The following is a 21,366-nucleotide window of genomic DNA, read 5'->3' as shown; positions in this document are numbered from 1 at the left end:
ACTTGTACTATGTATATATAAGTAATAAGTCCTGTACACATTGAAAATACTACGTATATACTCGTCATAAAAAATATACAGAATAGATAATGGTAAAAGCAAATATGGTGTGTAGTGTAAGGATGAAGAGTTACCTGCAGGGATGTGTACAGTGCTCTTACCTTCTCTTCTCTTAATTTTTTTTATATCCTACATGAGATTATGAGGTTCTGAGTGTTTGTTAAAAAGAATCAGAACTTTGAAAATTAAACTTGCATCACTTGAGGTCAGGGTTGATCAACTCAGGTTTTGGGTTAGGAATGATCACCAATGAGGTTAAGATCATTAGCTGTGGGTGCCCATCCTGACCAACCTACCTGTACAGTACTACAGTACTAACATGTCAAGAACATACACTAAACAAGAAGTGAGGAATATTCTGACAACTGAATGTAATGTGATGTGGTAATGTTGGTAAAGCTTTACTGCAACTTGAGAAAACCATATTATGTAAATACATATGAGTGTGAATCATAGGATAGATCAGAATGATAAAAATACATTGAACAGTCACCCACAAAAGTTCTGTCGCCTCTCCTCCTGAACCACGAACCCCGAGATTCAGACTCGTGAATCTGAAGAATTTATGAACAGAATAATGCATCAGTGTCTACTGATTCGGGTTCATGAGTCTGAATCTCTGGATTCGTGGTTCAGGAGGAGAGGTGACAAAACTTTGTGGGTTACTATACATGAGACACAAGTGTAACTTCCTTCTTACAACACTAGAACTCATTATATATATATATATATATATATATATATATATATATATATATATATATATATATATATATATATATATATATATATATATATATATATATATATATATATATATATAAATAAAATATATATATAAAATATACTGTAGATAGATTAAGTACGTTGTTACAATTTACCATTTTTCATATGCTACATCCATTCATACACTGGAAATGTTTAAATACAATATCTATTAATTAAATGGAAGAGATTGCACAGCAAGTAAAACTCATTTACACTTGTATAACAATAGTTGCAGAGGGCACAGAGCAGTTACTGTTAATAAATCAACGAAAAACAGAATGCAGCAGACGTCTAAATCTGTCAAGAACAATTTGATCATGTAAAGTAATATGTTGGTTCTGTAAAATTTATGAAACATCAGATCTATGACTAATAAGGCTTGATCACTGTAGTGGGTGTACAGTAACATCTCAATGTTCAAATATTCATGAAAAAAGAAAAAATATCAAGACCATTGCTGAACACCTACAGACTAATACATGTATTCATAATAACAAACCAGGGTACTGTACTTGAATTTTCTTCATAACAGTAAACATGAATTTTCTTTCTCATTATTGATTACAAGAATAAACAATTTATAGTTAACTTCAATTTTCTCGTCTAGTTAAAACAACTGTTTGATGGATTACAATGTTACTCTAATATAACTAGTAATACTTCTTCTATCTGACTTCAATATAAATATATCATATATTAGGCTACTGGATAATTTAAAAGCTACGGTTCAGATACGTCGGTACAGTACAGTACAGTACTGAGGAACAGCTGCTGACTCCCAGCCTCCACACAACTACACCAAGTTGTCCATATGGGGAGATATTTATAATTCTTATCTTTCCAATAATTTTTTGGGAGGATGCTGTATATATTATAAATAAATGTCAAATTTTACCTAATTCCAATAATTGAAATTTAATGTGTCATTATTACCGGTACTCTGCCGGAGCTTCAACACATTTCTGGAAAACAAACTGTAAAATTAGCAAAAAATATTATTATGAAAAAAGACGTCATAAGACAGAATAAGTTACTATTAGAAATTATCATATTCATCACGTGTACATACACTGTACATTTTTGTAATATCAAAAATAAATGTAAGCTCTTTGAAAATGTGTATATTATCATAAATTTAACAGATGAAACACTTGCTCCACACTTTATAAAATTTAAATTCCATATTAATCAACAGTTGGGTCAAGCAATTCTTAATATATACGGCCATTGTTGGCGAGACACAGATGTGGCAACAATGACTGTACACGACAAGAGCTTTATCTCACACCTTCTCCCAGCAGCCTTGATACAAGGTTCTTTATAACACCATTAAATACACATTTTCTGAGACCCTTCTAATAAAACCATATACTACTGTACACTTTGCTACATGTATAACAGTCATCTCAGTTCTGTTTCACACACAATATTCACTAAAGAACAGCCAAGTTTATCAACAATATCACTTCCACCTTAACAAAACCAAACTATGTAGGGCTTTCAACATGTTTTTTCTAGACAGGTACAGTACCTGGTAGTTATCAGGGGGTATTTCTCAACAAACAATTGGGTCCAGAGGCTAGTATCTTCCATTTCATCCACTGCTGATGACAGATTGAGGGAGGTATGAATATCACATCATTTTGAAAGCCCTACAATATAATAGAAAAGCCAAGATATATGACAAATACTAACAGGAAAATATCTTTACTATACAGTAAAACCTTATTTATGTAGACATTACTGTGGGTAGACACATCTTGTTTTATATACCAGAAAAAAGGCCGAATGCTACAAATTATACTGATCATAATGTGTATACAACAATATAATATCTTAAGTGGTGGCCTAGTGAATTTAAACTAAATATTTTTTAGGCTTTCCACGTACAGTAAATCCAATTTCCACATAATCAGAGTTTGACTGTAAACGTTAAACAAGTAAGAACCTGCACTGTAATCTGACATTTTTGTTGGCTTAGCATTATCTACAACAATAAATAATTTATGACTTGTACACTGGTCTCACATGTGGGTCCTTGTTGTTCTTTCTATCATCAACACATACATTACAGTACATCTACCACCAGTTACTCCTTCTGCTTTGTGCAATAATTATTCACTCATAACATCTCCTCAGACATTCAACCAATTATCTACGTCACTGAAGAATTAACAGTACAATACAAACTACACTTAAAAAAAAAATGAAAACCATCAATGTAACTAACATCAATAGTTAGTCATATTTCCATCAAGAATTGTACAGTACAGTACAGCACTTTTTGGAGTAGACATATTATTTTGCTATTTTGATTATAATTTATATACATATCAGCAGCTTCACTTTCAATGACTCAATTTATATTTCTAACCCGAGTCCATGGCATGTAAATAAACCTCTTGTACACAGTTAGCAAAACCCTAAGCTTGTCTTCCACAGTCCCTCATAAAGGTGCACACAAACACACACACAAATATGGATTTCATATTACTGGCCAGAAATCATTGTGTTGGGGCTAGACCATAACTGCTTGAGCTGCTAACAACAGATTTGCACCATCAACCCCTGATAATTTCCATTACCTTTATATATTAATGTATTGAGTAAAATTAATCAGTTTTGGGGGGAAAATTCATAGGTAGATGTTCAGTCGGAGGTCCCACATACACATAAATTTGCATATCGACTCGTGATAAAACTACCAAAGACACAGTACTATGTTGGTTTATTTGTTGGAGGATGCGAGTCAAATAAGCCTCAATCCTCGCCAGACTTCAGAACAACCTAACCATTAGTATTGGTAGGAGCCCATTTGGACTGAACCTTAATATCAAAGACCATGTTGGGGCTTATTATGACTGGGGCCCATTTGATCAGTATCCTCATGGCAGATGCTGTACTTCATTACACCAGGATATTGATGCTGACGGAGAAGGTAACCTAAGGACATTATCTAAATATTTTATGCTGTTATAGTGGCTCTTTCACAAGTCTGGCCTCACAGGGTTTCAAAATTACCTCCATAAGTCTTCACATGGATCTGTTATCATGTTGATTCTGTCGTCTGGTGATGTATGAACGCTGAAAAATTCTCCCACACTGAATATGGCAATGTTAGACTAAACTTTACCCTGCAGATGAGAGACTTAAAAAGGTAGTATAACTTTCTAGATACACTCTACCTTAAGTTGTCCCCTGCGTGATTAAATTTAGTTTATTATTGGCACAATCACAAAGTTAAATGTTCGCCAGTGTTTATTGTTAGTGTCCACTTAATGTACGTGCAATTACCTACAGGTTTTCAAAAGGTACAGTTGCCTGGTACAGCGACTGTTGTGTTTTGTAATGTAGCCCTAAGGAACGTTACAATAGTAGCCAGGCTAAGGACGATAAATAAGCATTACACAGAGTTGCTGCATCTCACAAAATGTACCAGCCACTGTACCTGTTAAAAACCTGTAGGTAACTGCACGAACATTAAGTGGACACTCACTAGACTACTGAATCAACGTGACAAGATATATAGCACAGTATCATTTAATGTTTAAACTGTACGAGGCCAGGCTTCTGTAACGCCCTACAAAGCAGCCAGGAATAACCGGTACTAAGGCCACTTGCTAGGTGTATCGATATAAAATTATGAGGTACAGTACATTACTTTATTTGTGATTCAATTAAGTTATTTTTCCACACTAGTAACTCTCTTCCCACTATGAGCCACAATGGTGAGGACAGAATCAAGAACATAACTTTTAACATCAAGGGGAAGGGCAGTACAATATGACTTTAGAACTACCCAAGTAAATACATTGGCCAATATATTAATAATAAAATTTGCTTCTAAACATCAGGAATGATATAATTGATACAAAAATAATAAATTTTTATGTTTTTCTTCCACGAGAACAACATTACTTCACCTTGAACATTCCAACCACTGGGCATCAATGGCAGGAAAATATTTGCAAATGTGAGAAAAAAATCTTAACTGAATCATTCATAAAGGACAAAAAAAAAATAGTAACACCATATTCATTTGTAAGTTTCTGCAACTCATTATGCACACACATATTTATATTTCCTATACTGTATATCTCTACCAAGTACAGTTGATATATGTACTGTATTTGCTATCTCTACCTCTGAGCATGATTATAAACTTCTGTGGTGTTAATCTGTGTGGATAAAAGTAGCTAAAGAAGTAACGAGTTCTTGTTATCCCAGGCAGGAACACACACACACATACACCTCCGCACGCAAGCACACACACACACACACACACACAAAACTGCTTTGGCAAAATGACTGAAATATGTAGATAGCAATTCTTAAGATTCATTATATTACAGTACATGTGTGTGTGTGTTGTAGTTACTGATGGATAAATAGAGGTCTGAGTTCAAGCTAAAATAATTCCCAGTAAACCACATGACTCCCTCTTGCGCTTTTATAATACAGTTCATGCGGAAAGAAAGAGCACCACGTTTACAGCACAAACACGTAAATCATTTAGTTACATCGGCTTGTATGCAACCTGAATCTAAAACTAATAAGAAAATGCAAATGAAGGAAGTTCTGTTTGAGTAATTACTGGATAAAAAAATATAAAATAAATAACTAAAAGCACGTAGTAACGACATGGATGACAAACTAACGTAACACTTGATGGTATTACTCTAACTCTCATGGACAAGTTGTAGCTTAAGTGAGCCACAAGAGAGAATGTTTGCAGACTGTTGTATTATATTGCCTATTACTGTACAATCTTTACACTCATAATTCCCATTACAATATTTGCTGACTATATTTCTCCTATTAGAGTATTTGCTGACTAATATATATCATATCAGAATATTTTCTAACTTTTGTTTTCCATTACCTACACAAACTTCCTTTACCTTGAGTATTTACACAGTTAAAGGTCAAAGAAATTATGCAACACAAAACTGTGAGCAATGTCCCTATCTCATATCAACATCTACTCTCGAATAGCACATAAAAATTACCACTACTCGCACCCATTAAATGTTTGAAAGAGTATACCCCAACAAGAGACTTCCTTGTATGTATATTCAAATATGTTTGGGGCTTTGGAAACTAAAAAATTCTATAAAAACAATAATATTAAAAAGTAATACATTGTAGACACACACAGAGATAGGTATACTGCGCTATCCACACCCAACCATACCACTGTCAAACAAACAAACAACAGGCTTGGAACTTCACGGAACCCATGGCTGTCATTGCACCGCTGGAGACAGGTCGTGATGCCTCTTTGACAATATAAAATACCGTCTTCAGCACCTGTGTGCTGTGACCCTCAGAAACTTGGACTGTTGTACCCTTTTCATGAATTTCTATGCAATGGTCCCCTCTCTTTGGTTGGATCTACACTAAAGCCCTGCACCATAACCCAGTACAATCCCTCAACATCAACATTCTTTTACGAACACAGTTATTTGGTGTTCCTTATCTTACTATCTATACTTGCTTGATCTTCACAATACTGTATTTGAATCATTTTACCTGTTGGGGGACAATCCAAACTTTCACATATCAATTATTACAAATTCATTATGTAATCAGCAAGTAATGTGTGGTAGACTGAGTCACTGATGATCACTAATGAAGAGACTCACAAGGGAACAGTACAAGGAGCTTCATTGTGTACATTCCCCACGGGACCATCTTGCTCCCTCTAATATGTCTTGTGTAGTCCCCTTACAATGACAACAAAATGCCAAACTTTCCATTAATCATGCATGACAAATACCTCAGTATATCCCATTTTTATGACTTCTAACTTATCTCTCATTATATGGTACAGCCAAAGCAATATTTTTTGGCATACGTTATAAATTATAATATTGGAAGTCATCGGCACTCCAGCTTGTAACCGACATACTTGGAGAAAATTCTAAAAATTCCACCCTGCTTTGCTGTGATAAAGAGGAAGCACTAACAAATAAGGACAAACAGATGAGATTGATAAATAATAACTACTACTTATGTTCTAAGCAAACAAAATTGAACAATGCACTAACAAATGTTGGTTGTCTGACACTATAATGTGTGGACATATGCGGTGTTAACCTGAGTGCTGAGGCAAGAATAACAAGTGCCCTGCAGTAGGTAAATGTATATATATTATTAGCCTAACATATATACAGTATATACATAATGTATACGATTTCAAACCCATTTCTTGCACTATAATACTCATCCTCAGGTCATTACATACAGTTACATATACAATGTTTTCTAAACACTGCATTTACTGCACACTTGCTATTATGCATATGTTCTTGTTTAATGACAAACAAATAAATGACAAAAATATATCTACTTATCTCTAACACGGAAGGAAGAAATATTTTGGTAGAGCACAATAAAGAGATTACCCTGCTTACTACTACTACAAAATAGAGAAGCACTTTGTGTTTGTTATTCAGGAACTCTGGCCTCTTAATCATGGGTGCAACAAGGAGCTGGTACAGTAAAGTACTGAACTCTTAACCTGCTACTGTATAGTGTCCTCAGAGCTGGTCCTGAGTCATATAAAGGCCTTGGACTACTTGAGCCAGATAGCCTGAGGGGATGAGGCTACCTCACTCGCTGACAAATGAAAAAATGAGTTTTAAGTATATTATATTCTGAGGAAAAAAGGGACAAAACAAAGGAAAAATTATGACAATAATAATAATAAGGCTGCGTTCATCCACATTTGTCTCCAATGTAGTGAAACTTTATAAGAGTACTGTATATAGTTTGAAAAGCTTACAGATTCCTGAGTGATGGTTGGTAGTGTTGTAACTGCCTCACAATTAACATGGGTTATCAACAGCTAAAAGGAATCTGTGAAGTTTCAAATTGTACATGATGTAAGGTTCTTCACACCTGGATTAATAGTGATGTGTGACTTTGTATGCTCACTAATTGATATCATGAGTAAGGATCAGTCTGTTCTATATGCAACTACTGATCTCTTTATCTTATAGTGCAGCAGGAGGAGCTAATATCTAAATATTCTCTGGAATCTGTTTTCAATATTTACTGGCGAGGGAATCTGAAAAGCTTCAAGAATTAATTCTGCCACCATTCATCACTAACAAGATGGCAGGATGTCCTGGAAATATTGTATCTGGACAGAAATTATGCCCTTCAATCTTGACTAAGGAAAGTGGCAGGGAAAGTAGGAAGTGTGCATCCTTTCTGTTGTAAAAGTTTTTGAGCTGTCCACGTGCCACAGTCAAGGCACTTGTCAAGAGGCTGCCCTGTGCTTAAAGCAGCCAAAAACCCTCCTACAAACGAGTCACCCGCACCAGTCGTGTCTACAATGTCTTTAGGTGATATTGGGGGTACTGGACGTTCTCTAACTTCATGACTGTGCACATACAAAAGAGGATTTGGGCCCTTTGTTACAACCACAAGTTTCTGCTTTCTATCATTTACCGGACATAAAGAATCACAGCCATGACCATTAATCATACCATTACATAAACCTGTTGTGGTTCCATTGGTGTCAACACGATCCTTGTGATGAAGATGATTACCAGTGTCAGATATCTTTAAGGAGTCAAGTTTGGCCACTTCCCTCAGTTCTTCACACACATATTTAACATTGTCCTTTATGATTTTTTCCTCACCTTTAATTGCTCTTAACACCTGTAAAATATCATGGGTTATGTTGTTTGGGTTATTCTTCAGATTGGACGACACTTTCTGGATGTCAACAAACTTATCCAAGGTCTTGTACTCTTCAACAAACCCGAACAGGATGTCCACGTACGGCAGGAGTTCTGCTAATTCGTTGGGATGGTTTTCACACACGTAACTTCCACACAGATTAAATACAAAAGTTTTTCCTTTTTTCTGAGCATATTTGGCAATCTGGGGAAAAAACAGGAAATTAGATACTGAAACATACCAATACCTTGCAACTCTATGATATTACACCAGTTTTGAAAAATAGGTAATTTGGCTGTACATGAAGTCTTTCGATAGAAAGAAAAAAGTAATTTGTACTTTTGAGCACATGAGACAGGAAGGTGACCAGGAAGATGGTGCAGTAGTACAGTACTTCTTAGAAATCTATTATTGTTCACTGTAGAAAAGGCATAAATATTTTTCAAAGTTAATATTGATTTGAGACAGGCCATTTTAATTCAACTGGGAGCACTCTGGACTCTTTAACTAATATGGAGCTGATTCAGCTCTTACAACCATGTTGGGGTAACTGGACGATGTTTTTGTGTATGATGTGCACTAACCATCCTCTCTGTCAACAGCTAACACTAAGCTAACCTTCATCACCATGACATTGTTGCCACCATACATAACTGTGGGAAACACCTCAAAGGATATTAACTTTTGAATCTGAGACTGACACATTTCTACAAAGAATCCCACTTATTTGAAAAATAAACTGATAAATTATGTCAAAGACCATACAGTACCTGTAGAGTTGTACGGAAACTGTGGGTGATGAAATATCCTTCTACATAAACAAACTTGGCAGGTTCTAAGACAGGAAAGAGGTTGAGGTTAAACACATGGTGTGGTTCACACACGTTAGCTGCGCCAATGTCAGCACACAGGCACCGGCAGGCTCCTAAAACCAGTGCCACACACATGCCTGTGGGTTGGTCCTCTACATCCACAAATCTGTAAAATACATTAAAGAAGATTATGTAATGTACAGTACTGTATTGCCTATAGTACAGAAATTAAACAGATATTAAACAATCAGAAATTTACACTAAATTCATTTGAATGTACACACCCATGACTCAGCAAGGTTGTGACCAAACCATCAATTACGTTTTGTCAGCATCAACAGGTGGACCAGTGGTCTCCCAGTGTTAATGAATCTCAAGTACCTGATATCTAAAATTATTTCTTCTCATCAATAAGTAAATAATGCAGACATAGACGTCACCAACGAACACAAAGTCATGAGAACTTCTCATTAAAAAAGTAGATAAATTTCAAATCTCAAAAGCCAGAGTAGGGAAGTATAAGTGACATATGTGTGTTGCTCAATAAGTGATTACTGTACGTCCTTGTTAACAGGTAAAGACCCAGACCACATTCATGAGTTTACTCAAGAAACAAAGACCAAGACACACACATGATAACACAGCAACACCTCCTTGGATCAGATAGGAGCTGTAGTGTATTTATGTTTGTTAGAAAATTCTGTGTTAATGGTGAACATTAAAGACAGTGTGCAATTGTCCTTCATAATGAGAGAGAGAGAGAGAGAAAGAGAGAGAGAGTGTGTGTGTGTGTGTGTGTGTGTGTGTGTGTGTGTGTGTGTGTACTCTAGAATACTACAATACAAAACACTGACCCACCTTGTAACAACTCCACTGTCTTTTATGATTGCAGAGAGTTTGTTGGCCTGTTCATCCTTGCCGATCCCCCCGACAAAGACGACTCTCTCTGGCTCGCCCAACACCCAGCAAAATACACGAGATGAATTGAGCGCACAACCTCCTGCCGTGTACTCTACTGGATACCTGGAGGGGATGGGGGGGTTAGTTATACTGTTATTCAACCTTTATTCAGTTTTCATTCTTTTAAACCATTTCCCTGTAGAGTGTCTTGATAAGGTGTAGTCTTTAAAGTATCAGAAGGCTCAACAAGCCATCCTTATACTTTCATATTAGACTGGTGGTCACACACTATAACTGTCCGATTCCTTGACCACCTCGACACTGTAATGTATATTCGTCATGTATTGCGCAGAGGTTTATATACCTCCGCAAAGGGCAGCTATACAATCAACACCAACACAGTCTCTCCGATCTTTCATGCTCTCTGACTGATGTTAAGACACGTTTTTCTACCATATTCATCCTCTTCCACAACACACTCCCAGGACTTCCTCCAGTTTATCTCTCACTTCATATAACCAATCCTCAGCCAGTCATCCCCACCCCATAGTGACTATAACTACTGTATACTTCCTTCATGATGTACATGAGTAATAGTGACCACAACTACTTACTTCACACCTGTATATAAGTTAAATAACAAAAGACAATCGGCCGTCTTACTTTTTCATGACGAGGCTGAATAAAGCTCGTTGCTGGTCGGTGATTTCTAACTGGCCGTCCACCGGGAGCTGGAATTCGTCGTGCAGACCTCTGTCCTTAACCACGGCAGTAATGTCCAGCAGAGGGTTGCCAAATGCCACAAGTAAGGGCTGGGGTTTGACCTCATTCTATAATAAAAAGAACACAGTATCTTAATTATCCAAATCAACACAAATAACTAAAATCTTAATCATAAAATAAATCCAAGACCCGACACAATCCTATGCAACACAATGCCTTTCCCTATACAGTACTGTATTTCAGGTACAACACACCTTAAGAAATAATGAAGATCATCTTGGTAAATATAAACCTGAGAAAGGATCACAAGTAAACTGTATAAAGAAAGATGGAAGCAGAACTAAGAAGGAAGTGCAAAAGATAAAGGCACTGTGAAACCTCTATACTATATATGGAGAGGAAAGTGTGTTATATCGAGGGTCTGTTAGATACCTAAACCTCCATCTAACTAACTATATAGAGATGAAAAATCCTTTACATCGAGGGTCCGTTAGATGTGAAACTTTAACTTTAACGGTTGGTACTATACTGTATATAGTCAGCGAGCACTTGACAGATCACTTAACTATGGATATGTAAGCAACTCTGTTTTGTTGCTATATGTACAGTTGCAGCCAAATCTCCCTCAACACTTGACATCACTGTAGCTAATTGGTTCAGTGTCTACTAGTGGGGTACATGTAGTGGGTCTATACTGAGGTGGGGGACACAGCTGCTTATCATCGCATATTACGTCACAAAAACAACAAGAAATAAACACTATAATGTAAAGAAGAATGAGAATAAATTAATGTTAAACACAACATCCGTTTACTGTACCTACATGACTATTAACAGCATGGCAGAAAATATCACCTGTACTAAATTGAGCTGAGAAAAATTTTTTAAGCAACATTATACAGTATCTAACTCATGTTCAAATGCACACAATAACTCCTACAAAAGCTTAGTTAAGAAAAGCAATCAATCAGCACCTTTCACAGCTACTCCGATGTGTGAAAACAATCGGGTAAGAACATTGATAAAGACTTCCCCTCTCAGAATCCTTATCTAATCAGTTTTGTGGTATAGTTCCAGCTCACAATTCTTTCATAAATAAACAAAAAAATACTGTACTAACATATATAAAGGAGTTATGAAGACGAATTATTTAAATTATAATTAAAACATGAATAGTTATGGGAAAATTAACTTAGTTGTGACTCTATAGCTCGAGCATGAGCAATATAGCAACTTCCTAGGGTAAGCTACTTTGAAGAGTTAAAAAATCTTCCTACAGCTCAAGATTCCCGAGGTTTGAATGTGTACTAAAACTACCCTGACTTACTACAACTGCTGAAGTATTAATCTTAAATATGATACTGATCTAAAATTAATTACTGTAGTACCAGGAACATTAAAAAAAAATCAAGCATCGTTTCTACCCAGTACTGTACAGTACAGTAGTTTGCCAAGTGATGACTCTCAAACTTCAAAAATCGTTCAGTTCATCCATTAACTTACGAGACAATGAGTCATTAACATTTTAGTCCGTCAAGTCAACCCATCTCTAAACCCATTTAATTTATATATTAGAAACAAGTCAGTTCACTAAAGAGTCAGTTAGTTCACAAATCTGGCAGTTAGTTTGTTACATTAGTATTCTGCAGTCTACCAAATGCATAACATTGGTTGATAATCTTTCCACGATGCTTCAACAAAACATAGAGCACAGGTATGATCGTGGGGCTGGGGAGGAAGAAGACAGACACCCCACTTACAGTTTTGTTTTGTAAGCCAATCTAAGCAAATTACAGTGACCCCTCCATTAACGAACTCAATCCGTTCCAGAAGGTCGTTCGTTAACCGAAACCATTGTTTCAATGGGTTTTTGAGTAATTGGTTCCAGCTCACCGAAAATTTCCTAAATTCAACAAAAATGGTAGAAAAGTTCACTTACTTTGAGGTGTGTATGTAGAAAGCTCCTGGATGATGATGATGATGATGATGGGATTTAGAATGGGGGTGGAGGAGAAGGAAGAAGAGAAAGCATTGGGGTGGAAGAGAAGTCACCCCATGGCGCCATTTCACCCATAAAATTTTAGCTCTTTGGTGTAATTCAAGATTATTTTCTTTAAATCAACACTGCACTGCATTATATATTGTCAATATGTAAAATAGATTTCAAAATGACCAATAATTTGCCTGGAAACACAGAAAAAAAGCGTTTAGTTGAAGAGTCTCAAGCAAGATGTTACCTCCAGTGAAAACAGAGAGAGACTAACTCCTGTTTGCTGTGTTAAGAGGCTGGATGCCGCGCATTAAACTAGTCACTTTACCTTCAATTATGTTCAATAATTGTTAAAATGACTAAAAAATTGAATATTAAACTTTTAAAATTATTGAATAGTATAAACTTCTTGATATTTACTAAAATAGTAAGGAATTTAAGCCCAAGAACCGATTAATGTATTGGCGGACTGATACTAAAGCTGGTTGCCTGGTCAGTGCAAGCGAAAACATGTTGAGGTCGGTTCGTAAGAACTTCGTTAACCGAATTTTTTTTCGTTAACTGAATTGAAGATCCTTATGGAAGGCAGTTCGTTAATCGAAATTACGTTAACCGAGGTGTTCGTTAAACGAGGGGTCACTGTATATACACTAAGTTATATAACATTAGACTTTAATCACTGGGTCACTAAACACATGCTGACAATGAAAAAAAATTTTTTTTATAATATTGTACTTTTATTAAGGATCATTACACCAGTTCCTCCCATTAAATATGAAATAATGTAAGGAAAGTAGATATTAAATAATTTTCCTCATCACTACACTACTGTACCACCATACATTATCATTGTCCACATTCTTGAAAGTCGAATTTACTTTAAAAAGAATCTTCAACAGGTTATCACCCCTCTCCAATGGGGGTATATACAGCTCACTCCCACTTTGTTTTCTTCAGTTAACCATTAAACGGGTTGGGCCTGTGAGCAGCATATTGCACCAGGCTTGTTGCACCCAGAACCTGTACCGCCTCAGGCCAAACTACTATATGTACTCACCCCAGTTATCTCCAATTACACCAGGTTGCCAGATGATGATTATTTAGTCTACATCATCTCTGCAGTAAAATTAGTGGTGCTTAAAATTCCTATTCACAAACAGTACTAGATCAGTTACAAAGGAACTAAATTGACAACACCCGGGTATACTGAGGCACCTGACCACTGGATTCTGAGCCCGTCACACAAGATAATGTTTTATTAATATTAATGCTACAGTTAGTTAGGTCAGTTAATGGGGGCAATACACCAACCACTTGTTCCTTTACTTAAGAGTATGAATCTCTTCTGTAACTCCTACTGGTAAAAATATGAATATTAATTTTGTACATTCATTCGGGTGAGTATCATGACTTCTCTATACTGTCCAGTATTTGGGACAATAGACTCCCTCAAACTTAAAAAAACTAGAGTCAATTAATATTTTCCAACTCCACTTGTATTTTACACACAGACATTGTTATATTCTCTACACCCTTAACTTCTTCACTACAGGGATGCCACTTTAAGTATTTTACTTGCCTGACAAATTTATGCAGTGCAGAGCCTCATACACAAGGGGTTAAAAATAAAACAGACAAACACATACACAAAATAAATCTTCTACAAGACCTTATGAAAGGAAGGGAGAAAAGATAAGTGTTTTCATTGTTATCATCAAGTACCTGTACTTAACAAGAGTGTAATCACCGGATACAGTACAGTACTGTTGTCTCATTATGTAAACAGCCACTGAAATTAATAACAAATAAGCTGATAAAACATCTGTCAGATAAAAATTAATATTGTCATTTATCCAAAGTTAACTCCAAACTTATTTTACCTTAGGATTATACAGTACACCCTGACACTATATGTGGGGTAGCTAATGTTATGTTTGGCTGACGTTAAGATGTTTAATCATTGGGTGAAATAAACTTCTCATGATCCAAACTCTTCTATTTAACAATGAGAACAAATCTGACACCAACTATTTTATACATATTCAGTTTGCTTCATTAGGAGAGTTTCGTGTAAGAAATAGTGAAGTGACAACATCAATCACTGTGCCTTCCCTATCAATGTCAAACAACCAATCCTGAGCCATTAATAGGTATTACATCCAACATTAAATTTCAGTTGACTATATCCGACAAACAGTTTCTCACTTGTGTCTCACTTTATAATGTTCTTGATAAATATGCCTTCTCCTCTCTGTCTTTCTAAATGCAAACTTAAAGCTCTACATAATTAGAGAATAAAATAAAATACTTGTATAATAATAATGTTTTAACTTCCCAATCTCCAACAGTCACACAGAGCAATTCATTCATTCATTTTTTCTACTCCCAAAACTCTGCTCATTTCATCATTACCAACCAGTATAGCTCTAAGAAATCAAGGTTACTTTACCTTTTTTTACTGTTTATGTCAATGAAAGTAACCCTGTTTGTTTTTTGTTATATTAAAAACTTTATACTTATTTCCAGTGACTAAAAACACTCCTGACTGCCAAAACTTTATTATCTTCATCATTCTCTTAACTTTAAGTCTTCCTCCTGTACAATAAAGAAGGTTTAGACATATCCCAAACTACAGCACAGTACTGTATCCCATTCTCACTTTCACCTCTCACGTACAGTATTGCCCCATCCATACTACTGTACTGAGCAGCCATGGTAAAGGTAATATTTCACAACTCTGGCACACTTCCACATTATAAGTCCAGCTGCCTTACTTGGATATCTAAGTACAATCCTGCTACACACTCAGATATACAAAACATTACACTAAACTATATTATACACTACAGAAATTATAATGTTTTCCAAAATTTTAACGCAGAAATTTTTGGGGGGTTGCCATACTACTGTACTGTACCTAATCTTTAGATATTCCTAATAACATTTACTATTACATTGTACAACATTTCACTTCTTTCCATTTCATTTAAAAAAGCAATTTAGCTCCATGCATTAAAAATGGCTTCCCTGTTATATTCAGGCCTCTTAACTTTACATTCCTCTTATTTCTGAAGGTAAAATGAACACTACACATCAGTATTAATCTTTTTCCTCTTCCTGGTGACTACTATATGTGACCTAAATACAGTACAGTACAAAGTTTATGTAATTATGTTTCTGTATACTGTATCACTCTAATCTCAAACAAGCTCATCTCTTCACCTACATAGTTACCAGTACAACATCAACATGTATACACTTGTTCAGGTCATAACCTTTACTTAACGTCTCAGAGCAGGATTAAAGCAAATATCAGGTTTGGTGGCTCTCAATCTTACCACAAATTTTATGCATTAACTAGTGGAATTATATACAGTACATGTATTGTGAAATATATATTTTCTATTGAATACACTGTACTGAACTGTATAGTTATTCAAGGTGAACATCCTTGAACACCTGTCAAGCAAGTGTAGTGGAACCCAGTTAATATCGTGATGTGAAGCATAAAAAAGTGACACAAGTATTAAGAAAGTCTGACCTTGACTGTTTGTTGGTCAAGGTGCACTTACTCACTCATAAGAACTGTTCTATATTAAGCAGTGTAGCACAGTACTGTACTAATACAACAAAACGCTGTTCACTGTAAACATTTATTTGAATAAAAGAGATATGTAGCAGTTATGATCAGTCAGAGTCAACTGCTGTCCAACACATACAGATCTTCAGTAACCTGTTCACCCACTGCACTTTCACGTTTTGTCTAGTGAATTAAAAATCAATTAAAATTAAAGTTAAACTCAAAAATATATTATATAGTGTACAGAACATGGTAGGGATCACCTTAGATTCATGCCCGAGCTCAATACACCTGAAAATTAACCTCTCTAGTGCTACCGTTAGGGTTAGGTTAGTAGTGTTAACATTAGGGTCATTAACCTTCTGGTAAAAAAAATGGGCAGGAAGCAAATCTTCAGTAATTCCATCATACTGTACATTAATATGTCATGAATGCTTCTGTGTGAAACTAACCTAACCATGAGACATGACTGGTGACTGACACTACAATATATACATAGAAGAATGCATATAGCCAGTCCTTTATATACATAATAACTTATTACTTACAGTCCACAAGAAGTCAAATGTGCCACCATCACACTGTACTGTCATGGCTCCTCGTGCACCCCATAAGCATTTAACAACCACAGGTCATTCCTACATACAGCAACAGTACTTTATATATTGTATGCTTTTATCCTAGTCTGGTCTTTCTTTGATTGATCAAGTTACATAAACATGTTTACTGTTACGGCAAGACATGTAATTCAATAAGCACTGTAATTCAACCACCAAGAAGAATTATGATAGGATCATCACGTATTGAATGAAAGAGTACCATACATGTTGACAAACTAATATCACGTGCCAAGGTTGGCCTACACGCGTCCTGGACATGTGCCAGCCAAAACTTACATTCATAACAAACGCCCTCGATCAGCTGATGGCATCAACTTCAACAAATGTTTCATTTTCTTCTTCAACTGTACATTACTCGGGCACATTCCTCGTTGTCCCACTCCTGGATAACGTTATATAACCAACAACAATTACATTTACTGTACCCACCTGACCGTCCATTGTGGGGGAAATGTTATAGGAGGAGCCGTAGAAGGCGTGACGGCGGCTGAGAGAACTGTGGCACTGGCAGGGGACACCCAGGGTCGCCGCGGACGGTCGCCGCTTTGTTTACACGTTGCCTGGCAACACGCCGGCGCGATGGTTCTCTTCATGACGAGACGTGCATCACCTCGCGTCCTGCAAACATGCAATGAGGCGGTAACCACGCCCACACACGCCACCAATATCATGAACACCCTTCGCTACGCAGCACCTGCAACCTACTGGTTTTCCTGTTTCATCTTGTACTGTAAGTTTTACTCGAGTAAACAATCTGTGACGGCCTGACAGCCATAACTTGTTGAAGCTTTATGTCTCGCCAGATTCTTCTTCCATGTTTCAAACCATCTCTTACTACACATAACAAGAATATAAATCTTAAAACAATTATACTGATGATATCATACCACACAAACACAGGTTTTGCATAATGATTATACATATGCATAATTTTAGACCACACTAATGAGCAGTACATTCCAGTATACTTCTATTATTATTTTACAGAATCACATCATATAAGATCCAACTTGTAGAAGCATACATCATCAAGTCTTAATATAGTGATGTATCTTTCCTATAAGAGAGTTTATTTGTGGCTGTATGTCGTAGGGTACTGTGGGCGGGTTTCTCAGGGCAAGTGGCCAACTTTGTGCATAAAGTCAGAGGCGTTTTGAAACAATATGAATCACCTGAAGACTGTCCTCCCTCAAAACTTATTTCCCCTTAAGATTAACCATCCTAACACTAACGTAACCAAACCTAACCTCACCAGATAACGTTAGGGTGTTTAATCATCCGGTGATATAAACCGGGAAGTGCGGTTAATCTTAATGTGATTCCAGAGGTGTTCTGATACCGAACGTCTTGGTGTGCGTAATCACTGTAGTGGATGGTATAGTATCAGCACTAATCCTCGTACATGTCCTCGGTCACATTATGTATACACTGTTAATAGATTATTGCTTGGACGCTGTAGCCTATAATCGTAAGCGTCATTATCAGTAAATCAGAAACACAAATACTGTATTGTAAATCGTAATGGAATCACCTGACGATTAGTTTATGTTAGGTTAGCGTTAGGGTGGATAATCTTCAGGTGAAATAAGCTTAAGCTTACCTTCAGATGATCTCCGAAATGTGTCTCATATACAAGTTACAATTGAACCAATGTATATATATATATATATATATATATATATATATATATATATATATATATATATATATATATATATATATATATATATAAACAATACACGTGTACAGTTCATCATGCATATACAGTAGATAACACAAGTATACAATGTACACATGACCGTGAATATATATAACGCTCCTAAACAATATGGGCATACAAACAATGGTTAACAGTAAGGCAGACCAACCAAGAATAATCAACAACAAACCTATCAGATGTTCATTCCTAGGAGCAACTCATTTTGATATTATTTTGTCCACACACTAAGACTTGTTTCTCAGCTTCATCTGATAAAATGAGGTTGTCACCGTTGTTAGAATGCAACGAACTGCCTGACTTGATCTAAAACACATAAATAACGTTAGTCCAAACTCCAAAATATATTATCAACATTATACAGAGACTTTACTTGAACTTGATGCATCTATAAAGGATAAACCAACGTTAAGATAGATATGTGATCGTATTTAATTGAAGTAAAATACTTATATCCCGGGCATTAAGAACCTTGAGTTCAAAGACAGGCTCAAGCATCTTAATTTGCACTCCCTCGAGAGACGGAGAGTGAGGGGCGATATGATAGAGGTGTATAAATGGAAGTCAGGGCGAAACAAAGGTGACATTACAAAGGTACTCAAACTATCCAACCAGGAGCGAACTCGTAACACTGATTTTAAATGAGACAAATTTAGATTTAGGCGCGAAATAGGTAAACATTGGTTTGGAAATAGAGTACTGGATGAATGGAACAAGTTACCAAACACCATCATTGACAAAAAATACACTGGATACCTTCAAACACAGGTTGGATGGATATGTGAGCAATAAGGGTTTTGGGTTTAAATGGGACTGCCCAGTCTGAGCCAATAGGCCCGTTGCAGTTTCCTCCATTCTTATGTTCTTACATGTACAAAAATAAACGTGCATATTAATAATTTATGGTCAGGTGAGCAGCGCAACAACACAAGTACACAACACTGCACTAACAATACCACCTGTGACGTGACTTAAGACAGGTATGATCTCTCAACCACGTATTCACAGGCAGATGGCATTATTATGCAATCGCGTTCCTGTTGGTTAAGTGGCAATGTTGTGTGTAAACCATGGCCCCTGACCAGAAACTCTCATTCAATTATTATATCCGGGATAATGTGGTAGAATACTGTGGTAGTCGTGTGTTTCCTGTGTCAGTCCAGCATTCTTCAGCAATGCCTTGATCAACGATGCAACACTACACACCTGCACTGTCTGTATATTGCTTATATACGTGCACAGTCTATGTGTATTTCTTATATATTCTTTGTGTACCTGCATTATCTATGTACATTGTTTTTATACATGTTTTATCGATGGTACATGGTATGTCTGCACTGTCTATATATTATACATGCTACATCAATGTAAACGTGTAAGACAATTTTACTGAATGAATATTTGTCTGTCCATCTGTCTACCAATTGAAGGGAAAATGCGTCTTGGCAGCAATATTGAATCTATCCCTAAGTCAGTTTTGAATGAAACTTAATACTTTTACATATGGTAATAGTTAATACTTGTAAATATTTTGTGGTTAACAATTTTATATGATAATGGCTAATACCTGTACTGAGCTTGCTGCCAGTCCCAAACTATCGTACCGTAATGTATGAGAATCCGGATATTGCTGAGTCTGGTTACACGAACGTCAACACGCCATGACATAGCTGCGTCCTTCTCCTTCCTCCATTGACGTTACATGTAGGTCAGAAGGAGGGGTGTTAGGGAGGGAGGAGGGGTACCTTGTGGGGGTAAATAAAAGGGGAGGGGGGTACTGCGGCAGACTGGCAAGGGAAGATAGATAGCGTGTCAACTCCTCCTCCTTCCCCAACCCCCACCAGGTCACCATCAGGAAGGTCGCCTCTTCGCCCTCTGTCAGCTTGCAAGGGAAATTGGTTAGTTTGCTGGCATTACTTTTAAGTGCTGGGCACATGTACGGGCTCTTAATCGTATGGTATACGGTAATAATACCTGATCATATGCCAGAGTTGGTTGGTTGGTTAAGCCTTACAGGAAGGAGCTCGTTCACACCCTCTTAGATCAAACAAGTTTTAGCTCTTGAGTTTTTTGTTGTTGTTGTATACTGTTAGCTTCTTTAACTTGAGATGTACGCTTGAATACTTAATGCTGTTTGGGGTGCTTATAAACTGTGATCATCCCTCGTCCTACTGTAGTATAAGTTAAGCAACCGAAGACGTTCTTCTCTATTTTGGTGAGGAGTGCGGGCTAGTGGTGCTATTACATATTCTCAGAGCTACCTGGACTAGTGGAGCTATTACGTATAGTATACGCAAAGCTCTGTATTACTATGATCGTAAACACATTGATCTGCCCAATGCTCGACCAGTCGTCTCTTGGAGGTGTAGTGAGGTAGGCCACAGATGGGTCGTGGGAGGGAGGTCAGCACAGGTCATAATTATATTTCTGGGGCATATCACATACTTCTCCACGTCGTCCTCCATCTATCATACACAGTTAACGAAATTAATCTCAGTTAGAAA

At 36.6% G+C, this 21,366-nt stretch overlaps 1 protein-coding gene across 1 annotated transcript; it reads right to left on the bottom strand.

Annotated features, from left to right (window-relative positions):
• Positions 1–900: 900 nt before the first annotated feature.
• LOC121864905 (adenosine kinase-like) lies at positions 901–17,676 on the bottom strand. The gene is made up of 5 exons (XM_042364082.1): positions 17,575–17,676; positions 10,896–11,062; positions 10,191–10,355; positions 9,291–9,498; positions 901–8,724 (listed from the first exon to the last, which is right to left on the bottom strand). Exons 1-5 carry the CDS (start codon positions 17,584–17,586, stop codon positions 7,996–7,998), a joined length of 1,281 nt encoding a protein of 426 aa, XP_042220016.1. The 5' UTR covers positions 17,587–17,676; the 3' UTR covers positions 901–7,995.
• Positions 17,677–21,366: the final 3,690 nt, after the last annotated feature.

This window comes from Homarus americanus, unplaced genomic scaffold (assembly GCF_018991925.1).
Source record: "Homarus americanus isolate GMGI-L3 unplaced genomic scaffold, GMGI_Hamer_2.0 scaffold2539, whole genome shotgun sequence".
Classification (NCBI taxonomy): domain Eukaryota; kingdom Metazoa; phylum Arthropoda; class Malacostraca; order Decapoda; family Nephropidae; genus Homarus; species Homarus americanus.
Note: the sequence above shows the minus strand (reverse complement) of the source record. Positions and strands in the feature narration are given on the sequence as shown.